Source organism: Rhamphochromis sp. 'chilingali', assembly GCF_963969265.1.
Source record: "Rhamphochromis sp. 'chilingali' genome assembly, chromosome: 16".
NCBI classification, from domain to species: domain Eukaryota; kingdom Metazoa; phylum Chordata; class Actinopteri; order Cichliformes; family Cichlidae; genus Rhamphochromis; species Rhamphochromis sp. 'chilingali'.
The window spans coordinates 13,026,592-13,038,814 of record NC_137943.1 but is presented as its reverse complement, the minus strand read 5'-3'; the positions used below and the strand labels follow the sequence as shown (position 1 = coordinate 13,038,814).

Here is a 12,223-nt window from a genome sequence, read left to right as displayed (position 1 = left end):
TCCATTATACCCTCCAACCCCCCAACCCAAATTCTCCCCCTACCAGGTCCACACTAGACAAGACACTGCAGAGAACCAGTCTCTGCCCACACACACACACACACACAAAAAACAACATCTCAGGACCCATACACATAACAAGCATAACCCCCAAAAAACAACAACAACAACAACCCCCCCCCCCCCCCCCCCCCGCCCCGCAAAAAGACAAACAAACAAACAAAAACAAACAAAGCAAAAACAGAGAAAACAAAAGCAGAGAAGGGACCAAACAAAACAAAAAGAAAAACAAATAGATAAGGTATAAATGAGATTTTAAAAAAAACCAAAACATTATAATGTGGCTTCGCTCAGTTCACTTCAGACTCAGGAAGTAAAGTAATGGTGTCCACCAGCAAGAGAAATGATTTCCAGATTTTGTTAAATTGTTAAAATAGAACCTTTTAGAGAGAATCTAAGTTTTTCCAACTTTAAGTTAAAGAGTACATCTCTCACCCAATGATCATGAGTTGGGGGGTGGGGAAGCTTCCACTTCAACAGAACAAGCCTCCGAGCTAGTAAAGTGGTAAAGGCTTGGGCCTGTTTGAGGGGGCCAGATAAGTTCAAGTTGGGAGGAATGCCAAAAATTGCAGAGAGTGGGTTAGGAATTGTTCAGTGTATTAATTCATAGTGGTATAACTCTGCATGCCAGTTGGGTGACCTAAATCTTTTATTAATTAGACTCCATATTTGACTTGTAACATTTAATATGTAAAGTTTAGGTATATTAATTTTCAGCCATGCATGTACATCTATTCATGCAAATTGGCTAGTTCAATCACAGTCTTAGAGTGCTGGCTACAGAGCATCAAACAATCCAGCTCTGACTTGCAATCATATTTTGGCTTTTTCAAATGAGCTGGAAAGTCTTTTCTCTATCAGGTCTTAACCAAAACTGCATGGTGTTGAAAGCCAGCTGGTGATTTAATAATGGCATTAGCTACATAGCTTTGTAATTGGATGTACAGTATGATAAGTTGGAGTCATGTGCAGCGTTCAAACTGGAAACATTAAAACCAATAATGTCATGTCCTGCATTAGGAAGGTTATATGGAGTAACCTTTCTAATGGCATTTAGAATGATTTAGTGTCTGATGAAAGAGGGTGGTCTGCCTCTTATCTCATTAAAGAACATTAAGGTCCAATAAATGCCTTCAAATTTATATATTTAAAGAATATTTTGATGAAAAAAGCACTTTGTAAACAGAATCTCTTTAAGAATAATGTGTATATTTATTAATAACAAGGTTTTTCTCTCGTGACCTTTGACCTTAATTTGGAAGGGCATTCAACTGTACAAATCATACACAAAGATGTATCTGTAGTATCCCATGTTTTTTGCAATTATCATTCATTACTTACTTTAGGAATGGGTTTTTTTTTTTCGTATTTTAAAATCGTGCACTTCAGTGGTAAATGGTGGTGTGTGTTTTTTTTTATTTACTGCATTATCAACCACTCTATTTTTAAGCACATTAACACAGAAGGTTTACTTGATCTGTCTTAGTTGTAATTTGTGCGAGGATCAAACGTGCTTCGGGATGATGTTTTGTTTATTTGCTGTAGAACTATCTGATTCTTTAAATCGATATTTGCAGTACAAAGTAAAAAGCATCAAAATCACTGATGCACTGATAAACATGGGGTACAGTGAAGTTCCACAGCAGTCATGTTTCTTGAGTATAGAAGAAGTAAGCGATAGTTAGAGAGGAAGCAAAAAAGTTAAAAGCCACAAAATGCCCTCGATTAATGGACACAAACCTTGTAAGACAATGGAATTATGCAAGTTTTTATAGGTGATCCCAAGGCCTGTCAGCACTGCAGGGTAGCAGCATGTCTTCTGGACATGAACTCGTAATAAATACTGTAGGATTGCTAAAATACTGTAGGATCTTAAATGGTCAGCAGAAGTCAACAATTGGTCAACAAACATAAAATGAACCTATTCCCCCAGGTTCACTGGATGCTGAATATAGATTTGCACGGTGAATAAGGCAGCGCAGTCAAGTGACCTTTCATTAGGACAAGAGCATATCAGAAAATGAGAGAAACTAAATTACTACGTTCCATTAGCACTCACGAGGACGCCTGCAGTTTAAGGGATCACGAGAATGAAGTGCAGCAACTAAATTATACTGTTATTGACGGCGAATCGCTGTGAATAAGTCTGTCTCTCCCTGGCTGACTGTCACACCTCACTTCTCTCTCTGATGGCTGAGATTAAGTCACAAATTAAATCTCTGCTGTGTCATATGAAATGCATCAGACTTGTTTCAGAGCATTATTTTACTTGTGACAGCAGAAATGAGTCATAAATCAAGCAACTATTGCAAAAACTCAAGGAGAACCAACACACATTATTTTAATGATAGTAATAGCTTCCCCTTTGAGGCTCTGTCAGGATCTGGTGGACAACTCTGCCAAGTCAAACATGGAAAGCTACCTGCTGTGACGACCCCTTGTGACAAGAGGGCAGCTGAAAGTAGCTTTTTACTAATAACTTATACATACTTTAGAAATACTGATAAGTTATATAACTGTTACTTTCACACAATTTAGCATCATGGCTACCCAATTTATAAAGCTAATTAACTTGACAACCAAACTATGTTAAGTAAATGAGTTGCAAGCCCATGTGTGTGTCGGTCTGGGTTAAAGTCCACTGATGCATGTCTCATGACATCCCATGCATGCACAGAGGTACTGTAGCATCTCATGATCTGTGCTGAACTTTGACCAAATGGATGGGTGGGAAATGATAGAAAGGCTCTGAAGTGTGTGCACGCGTGTGTGTGTGCGTGTGTTACAACCCCCGCTCTCATTAATGCTTAGACATCACTATCACCGCGACAGACCCCTTTCACTATCAGTGTTTGGGTTCAAAGGAAGAGGCAACGATCGAGAGGATTAGACAGGGTGATGTGACAAAAATAGATTCTGTTTAAAGAAAGGTTAAAAATTACATTTGGACGCTGCTATTTTAGGTTACACCATATTGGGAAATTGATAAATCAGAGTATCAGTCTTGAAATTTGCTACAATGCAGAATTACATTAAGAATAATAGTTTCAATACAACAAAACATATCAAGAGTGGACCAACATAAAGAAAGCTACTCTTTCTTTATGTTTTAATTTCCTCATATTTTGACATTGAATGTTTTTTCACTTGTATTCAGTCCTTGTACCTGACCTTTTTTTATAGATAAATAATAATACATTTTATTTTCAGGCTCCTTTTGAGGCACTCAGTGACATCTTAAAAGCAATTAAATATCAAAATCACAACATGCATAAAATAAGAGATGTAAAACATCATCGAATGAAATAGTCAACAATATAAAAATCAAAAAGAGTAGCAGGTCAAGATTTAAAGGATTAGATTGTTAAGCCACTTAACAATGACTGTCAGGGACCAAGCAGTAAAGCATAAAGTACACAGGTGTTTAATTCAAAAAAGGGGCTTTATTGACCCAAACATATGAAAAGCCATTTAACAAAGACAAAACTTAAACAGGCAGAACAATAAAAGAGGTCAACTCAATAGACTAAACTCAAGATAATAACTAACAAAACCTCAAACAAACATAAGATAAACTGGGGGAACTTAAATACTGGTTTAGCTAAACCAAATGGCACACACGGGGGAAAACAAAATGGCTGCCATATAACCAACTAATACGAAACAATTAAACAAACATGAAACACCCCCCAGGCAAGGAAGCATGTGGTTGTATCCAATTAGGCTGTCAGTGATACTTCAGCTCTCCCAGCCCTTTTCCAGACAGGAGAAGCCAAACCCCAGGTAACATGTGTGGCATGCCATCACAATGACCTATGAATTTTTTACACCACTCTGAATTTAAGCATAGGTATTATTAATCTCTTGATCTCTTCCACAGCATGTCTTTGGTCTTGTCTTCCTTTCCTCACGTCCAACCGGTTACAGGAGATGGGCGCCCCTCCTTGAGTCTGGCTCTGCCGGAGGTTTCTTCCTGTTAAAAGGGAGTTTTTCCTTCCCACTGTCGCCAAGTGTTTGCTCATAGGGGATCATCTGATTTTGGGGCTTTTCTCTCTATTATTGTAGAGTGTTTGCCTTACAATATAAACCACCTTGAGGCAACTGTTGTTGTGATTTAATAATAATGGATTGCATTTATATAGCGCTTTTCGGGACCCTCAAAGCACTTTACAATTCCACTGTTCATTCACTCTCACAGTCACACACTGGTGGAGGTAAGCTACAGTTGTAGCAGACTGACAGAGGCGAGGCTGCCATATCGCGCAATTGGTCCCTCTGGCCAGGGAGATGAAGTGTCTTGCCCAAGGACACAACGACCAAAACAGATCGAACCGGCAACCTTCCGGTTACAAGATGAGCTTCCCAAGCCCCTGAACCACGGTCGCCCCAAATTTGGATCTATAAAAATACAATTAAATTGAATGAATCAGTGTTGTGTCTAAACATAATAAACAAAGAACCAGTAGCGGGCCTAAAACACTATCTAAAGTAGAGGGACTGTATTTTAAAGTCATGCACAAATTTTATATACACAATATTAAAAGTACATTGTTGTTCAAAAGTCTTGAGCCAAGCCTCATTTCTTCATGTTTTATGAGGAAAATGGGAAATACGTGCAGCAATCAAAAATGTGCAAGCATACCTGAAAATAGAGTATATGAGGCAAAAACAGAGTTCTGACAATTAAAACAACATTTGGTGTGACCACAGGTTTTCCTGTCATTTTTCATGTCAAGCTTTTGGCAAATACCTTGAAATTTTATTTTTGCACCTTGTTGGTGTACAAATGTATATTTATTTCTATTTCATGTCAGTGGAATTGGGTTACATTTGGCTTTTTCATAGATTCAACTAAAGAAAAAGAAACATCTAGAGATACCGTTTGAAATTGGATCTTTGGTTAGCTTTCTTTTAAGTGTAGACACAACACTGGTCCATCCCTTGAGCTATGTACCTTTGTATGGTTGAAAGATTCATAGGTCAGTAGTAAGTGGCTTCATAAACAAATACATTCCTCTGAAGATGGTCAGCTACAAGGAATAGATTGAGAAAGAGCGATAAAAAAAAAACAGCCAGTCTAAAGAAAACCTTTTAAAGTCATAAAGCCTGAAAAATTATTGCTCAAGACCACTTAAAATGTGCAAGAAAATCTGACTCCTTTAAGCAAACTATAAAGAAATGGGGGGTGGCTCAGCAATTTTGCATCATACTGGTATTTATATGCTCACTTAGGTTTTCCAAAGCACTAACTTGAGAATGAATATAGGGAAGTAGGGAAAACAACTTTTTCTTTATAAAAGTAGAAGGAGCAGCACAAATTTTAGATACTTAACAATAAAAGTAGTCTACCTCAGAATTATTTTTTGCAGGTGTCAAATGGCTATTTTTAGGTGTTGTTTCTGGAGCAAATGTTGAATTTCTTTGGTTGCGCCACATCTTCATCCCGTTTCCACAGGTTGGTTTAGCTTTCAAGATTCAGCTACAAAACTGAACAAGCCATTTTGACTGTTACTCATATATTTTATCATGACACGCAAGCCTAGAGTCCATAAATCAAATTTACCCATGTTTTTCCAAGGCCCCCCTCAAAACCCCTGTGGAACCTTTAAAATTTCCGTGGAACGAAATTTTGGAATAACAGCGCCACCACCGGTGGACCAGGGAACAATCTGAGAGGGTTAACTAAATGCTGCCACCTAACGGTTTTATTCTGACATAGTTTAATACAGATGTTTCCAGGACGAGATTAATAACTGTTCCGTCATTGAAATCAAACAAGTAATGATAGTTTAAAAGGAAAACGAAAGGAAAAGGAAACTGAAACACTTTAATAAAAAGTACATTCAGAACTTGTATTGTTGGAACTGTAGAGCATTTAGCCTGGTTTTCTAATCGATAAAACGGTGTGTGCCATAACAAAATGCTCGGAATATATATCCCTTTCGTTTTAAGTTTCTTTGTGCTGCTGAGTAACTTTGAGTTAATAAACAAAAGACATTATATACACTATCTTTATCATCAAAATTTTCAGCAGTCCCACTTTTACTTACTCACTCTGACAACATATTCCATCTATCCCTATTTTGATACTATGTCCCCGAACATGTATGTAAACATGTAGCACTAAAACATTGCTAATGACGATGAAGGCACCATTGTGTCACGTGACTAATCCACAGCTGAGGGATACCGAAGTAGGCTTGCCCGTTGCTAGTCAGTTAGCCTCGTTAGCTGACTCCAGTGATCCTGGCAGCCGTGTATTTTCCGCACTAAAAAAAAGAGAAAATTACCCCAGTGATTTGCACTACCAGCCATGGAGAGGATGCAACGCACACGATCGTCTTCTGTATCCCCTTCTATCGTCAGCTTCTGTTTAGACGTCAATGTCATAGTTTGTAGCTAGAGCTGTCCAGTTAGCTCAGCTAGCTTGTGTCTGGCCAACGCAGGGCCAAGGCCAGCCGAGAAAAGGCAGGCCGTCGGGTGAGTATATTTACGGTACAGCCTGTTTGTGTTTTTGACCACAGCGATGGGACTTTCTATACAAGTATCATATCCCAGCTTGTTCGCTGGCCTCTGGTTATGTTCTGTACACGTACGTTGCTTTATTAAATAAATTAGCTTTCGTCGGCGCTGCATGTTAGCGTTACTGTATCGGGGATATGGACATGTACGGCATAATTAATGTCAGCTGGGAAATTTTAAGCAACTCAGTCATGTACCAGAAATAGAGTCGGATTTTGATCTAGCCTTTGATGTGTAACGTGTCGATAACAGTACTAAGTCATCACGGTAACATCAGGAAGCTTGCTTTGTGCACCTTTAAATACACGAGTATATTGGCACACTGTCTTTTGTGATTTGTCTTTAGTCTTTTTTTAAGGCAGCTACATAAGATTGCGTTGTTGACTATATCACATTGCACGACTATTGCAGGGACAGGTATGGGTAACACACGGCCACCCTGATCCCACTCCTAGTGTCCTTAAGGTCTATCTAAAATGTATATCTACACCGCAGTGTGCTTCCCTCAGAGTTTGTTGAAGCCAGTTACTAGTTATTAAGAGACATCATTTTTTGGAGTAAAATATTCAAACGTTTTTTCAGGGCTGCAACTCACATCAGAACCTAATATGTCACGTGTGGCACTTTTTGAAAACCATATGACATTTGTTATGTGTAAGTTGAAGCTGGGTTAATATTACAATGTAATTCGTTTGACGAGAAAAAACAAAAAATCCATAAACATCTGAAAATTTAACAATATTAACAAGTTTAAAAACTACCAAAATGTATATAGAGAGAAATAAAAAATTTGAAAAGTCATAAATATGTAAACAATTTTCTGTTTAAATGTGTTCATAGGGTGGTGGTTTGTGGTATGCTGTGTTATTGTACATGAGAAAAAGTGACAGGTTAAAGTATTACAGTATTTCTGATTATTCTGTATTTTAACATTGCATTTTTTATTACACTATTATAACATGTTTTTGTATGTATGAAGTCTTAATACTAAAAAGAAAAACCAAGGAAATACTTTTTAGAATCATTTTTGTTATCAATAATTGATGGGATAATATCACTAGAATTCATAGGCCTGCTTTGAATCAGAATAGCTGTAAAGCTTTGCAGGCCACTTTGAATGAATGATGAATTGAATTAAAAGTAGCCAACCTTGGTCATAAATAAAGTATACAGCAGTCTAATAGCTTTAAATATAGTACAAGCTTTTATGTTATTCCTTTATTTTTTAAAAAGGTTTTTATGTAATTTTGGCTAAAGTCCAGCTGCAGATCAAGAATACCAGTGAGCAGTGTTGGCAGTGAAAGCTGACATTTATGTGCATTTATATGTGCATGTATTCATGCTAACCATCACTATTCCTATTCGGGAAAATTAAGAGCATAAAGTAATAATCCAAGTCAACCATACTTTGTGTCTTCATCTTTTCCAGCATCCACTAGGCGGTAGCTTTGTAGGTGGAGGAGAAGAAGTGGAGTTGGACATCACCTTTTGGATCAGAGCTCCTTTCAAATTCGCCTCCGCCTTCATCTGCGTCGCTGTCACCTTCAGCTGACTATGTCTTCGTCAGGCTGCTGTCACCTACCCGGCTCCCTTTGTGATTATTCTGGCACTGCCGAATCCGATGCCTCCAAGGATTCCGAGGAGACTGACTCCACCGCGCAGGCCCAGTACATTGCCAAGGTTACGGCTAAAGATGGCCGCCCACTCTCCACCGTGGTCAAAGCGGTGAGCTCACAGAGGTAAGGGAGGGAGAAACACGCATGGTAGCCAAATAAATGTAGCGTAATTAAACTGTGTATATGTTATTGTTACTTTTCTGTCTTCAATGCTCTGCTGTCTCTCGCGCAGCGACGTGGGTATGTGTCGGATTTGTCACGAGGGAGCTGGAGGAGAGACGCTGCTCTCGCCCTGTGACTGTACTGGTACTCTGGGTAAAGTGCATAAAAGCTGCTTGGAGAAGTGGCTGTCATCCTCCAACACCAGCTACTGTGAACTTTGTCACACTGAGTTCACTATTGAACGGCGACCACAGCCACTCACTCAGGTTAGAAAAGTTTTACTGTGTGAATTCATTTCTCTACTTTATGGTTTTTTTATAAAAAGCGGTTAGTGTGTGGGTTTATTCTGGGCGCTCCGGTTGCCTCCCACTGTCCACAAACGCTTGTTAGGTTAATTGGTGATTCTGAATTGACTGTATGGCTCAGTGCGAGCATGAATGGCTGTTTGTTTCTTTGTATGAGACCTGTGATTGACTGGGTGTATCCCACCTCTTCCCTAATGTCAGGTGGGATAGGCTCCAACCTCGGTTCAGTAAGAGGCTAACGAGATGGACGGCCATGAGCTTTGTCTAAAGCAAGGAGATTATTTCTTCTTTTGCCTTGTACTGATATTTTCAGCTTTGTAAGCATTTGGAAGATTTCATTTATGCCATTAAGTATCTGTGCCAGCAAGTAACATGTTTAGCAAGTGGGATCATTTGCGTGTACTGAGGATTGTTTTGCTTGACCTTGTGTGAATAGTGTTCGGTTAGAATACTCTTTTTATGGCTTTATTAATTACTTCATGCAGGCAGCTCACTCCTCTTTAAAGCTCATTCTTGTTTTTATAATCTAAGACACATCAGTTAATCATTTAATGTGCTCGATTCAGGCGTATCATCGACCTCCCCATTTTGGTCTTTTGCAGTGGCTGAAGGACCCGGGCCCTCGCAGTGAGAAGCGCACTCTGCTCTGCGACATGGCCTGTTTCCTTCTTATCACACCCCTGGCAGCTATCTCCGGCTGGCTGTGTCTGAGGGGCGCACAGGACCACCTGCAGCTGAAGAGCAGACTCGAAGCTGTTGGCCTTATTGCCCTCACCATCGCCCTCTTCACTATCTACATCCTTTGGACACTGGTAACCAATTGCAGAATGTTTTTTTTTTTTTGGGGGGGGGGGGGGGGGGGGGGGGGGGTAGATCCAAGTGTTTATAAGGTAGTTTAGAAATCAAAGCCCCTTTTTTAATAGTTTCGATATTTAAAGCTTTGATTTTCAGTTATGATACCAAGACAAGCACACGTCCAGGTAATTGTTCTTACCTTGATTATTGTAGACATTACAGTATCGTTTCTGGGTACAGCTTCAGTCAGTTGTGGAGACATGTGAAGGCATGTGGAGTATATTGTGGCCTGGAGCAGTTTATTTGAGTGTTGGAACAGAAACAGAACGCCTGCACATACATGCATAGCTGACTGCGAATACTGACAATAAGTTGGCTTTATTCTACACCTTTCGTTAGCTGGAGTTTTTAACAGGGTCTAGAACTGGGCTTTGGTAAACTAAATGGCTTTTTTTTTTTTGAAGTGTTTTCCTTTTATCGTTATTGAAAATGTAAACTGACTGTGAAAGCTCGGCCTTTCTACTCAGGTTTCAGTTCCCTGTCGTGCAGTAGTTGCTGTGCTGCATCTGTACTACTCTCTCAGATATCTTTGTGCTAATTTTATTGATATCTGTCTTTCTGTCCTTTGTTACCTCTTGTCTCGCCCCCTCCCTTTTTCTTTTCATTCACTCTCAGGTGTCATTTCGGTATCACTGTCAGTTGTACTCGGAGTGGAGGAGGACCAATCAGAAAGTGCGCCTGCTAATGCCCGACATGAAAGGGGCACACACTACCCAACGCTCGGTGCCAACCAAGTCGACCAAGAAAATGACTGACGAGACCATCGTATGAGTGCTGAGCAGGGGCAAGTGGAATATTTAAAATAGAGCCCGCTGAAGCACTCTCTAAAAACAAAATTAATCATATTAATGAACTTTTGCACTTCATATGGACCATTCTGAGGGAAGAACTGCTTTTTTTCCTCCCCCTTCTGTTTTCTTTATTAAAGCACTTGATGTAAACTACTATGGTATTGGCTAGCCACAAAAGTGGTTTTGAACTTTTTGAACTCATTCAGGAGTCGTTGTTGATGAAAACGAACAGTGCCAGGATGCGAATGCCTGGACACATGGAAAATGGACTAATCAGCCGGACTTTAAGTCATTGTCACAAACTTATGAAATACTAAGACACAAGCTAATGTAGCAGAATATAACTGATTCAGCATGCTACTACAGTATAATATGAAACATATTCACTACCTATAATTCCCCCAAGCCCCTTCACCACGTATTTAGCTGTTTTGGAACAATGGGCAAGCAATAGCCTGGCGGAGGATAATAATCAAAAAAAAAACAAAAAACATTTTTTGACAAACTCTGTGAATAATCTTTTCTTTTGTTCTGCTTTTAACAAGTAGGGAGCGACATTTGTTCATACCACTGTCCTTGTCTATAATCTGAACCCTTCTTCATTTTTCCAGGAAAAGCTTTTTTCTTTGTTCTTTTTTTCCATTGCTGTCTGAAGAGTGGAAACCAAATCACCTTCCTGTTGATGCAGGTCTCGTGTATTAATCACACTTGTCACGGGGGCCAGTGAGCATTGTAGTATATGGGATAACACTAACTCCAGCTGGTGGATGGCAGTGCAGTAACGTACAGGACACGAGTGTTGAAGGTGTGGAATCATGTTTACATTTTAATCGGATTATGTTTCTTCTACTGTCATAAAAGTGCATTAGCAAACAGCCCTGCTCCACTTGTAAATGCACCATTCATCAATTGAGCTGCCTAGCAACGACCAGTAGTAATGTCTTACATCACAAGTGATGCAATTTTAAAAAGAGCAGAATATAGCTTTGGGAAACGTGACATTAATGGATTAAAAACACAGGTGTACCAGAGCAGACTGGTGCTTCGTAAAGGTCCACAAAGGCAAGTGTGTTCTGAGATGTCAGTCGATATATGCAGCATTTGTTAGACAAAGTATTTTGTGTTATTGTAGTCTTCCTGCTGCAGTCCCCTGGAAAATTGGGTTATTGTGCAATAAAACATGAGGGACTCCTGGACTCGGATGTGGGTGATCTTTGTGCTCTCTTTTCTTTTTCTTATTCCACAGAGAAGATGACTGAATAAACTGTGAGTTATACCACAATCTAAAAATGAACCGATCTCCTGTTTAATATGTTTGTGTTGGGAAATTGTGCATGTGCATTTTGTACAGTGGATGTAACCAATGATCGAAAGTACATTTACTGAAGTACTGTCTGAAGCATATATACTTCCTTTTTAGGCTATATTGTACTTCGCTATATTTCAGAAAGGAAGTTCACTGAACCTGTTTTTCATGCCATAGTTAGGGTTTGACCTTAAACACATGGTTTTAAATATATTTATTTGCCAAGTAATACAGTCGTGGTTCCCAACCTGTCTTTAGACACCCCCTCACCACCACCAAATAAAGAAGTGTTTAGCTGTTTTTCAGACTGAAAATGAGTTAGTGGTTACCTTAAATAGCGATTTCCTCTTTTAGCTACTCAGATGACACAATTTAAATAACTCTTTCAGACCTGTGTACACCCAGTGTACACTTATTTTTACTTCAATTCAATTTTATTTACGCATATAGTAAAAAGCCTTTCCTATTGTACAGCCAAGACCTTACAATAATACCCGACGTTCTTGGATCACTTTCCCGTTGCCTTTAGAACTGTGTTAATTCAGTGTTAACTCTTCATGGCATAAAGTCAACATGTAGGCTTATTTTGTTAATCATTTGGTACCA

General features: G+C 39.2%; 1 protein-coding gene across 1 annotated transcript; it reads left to right on the top strand.

Moving 5' to 3' along the window:
* Positions 1-6,249: 6,249 nt before the first annotated feature.
* LOC308412766 (E3 ubiquitin-protein ligase MARCHF2-like) lies at positions 6,250-11,850 on the top strand. The gene is made up of 5 exons (XM_080907328.1): positions 6,250-6,540; positions 8,012-8,321; positions 8,431-8,626; positions 9,268-9,477; positions 10,136-11,850. Exons 2-5 carry the CDS (start codon positions 8,137-8,139, stop codon positions 10,289-10,291), a joined length of 747 nt encoding a protein of 248 aa, XP_080763454.1. The 5' UTR covers positions 6,250-6,540; positions 8,012-8,136; the 3' UTR covers positions 10,292-11,850.
* Positions 11,851-12,223: the final 373 nt, after the last annotated feature.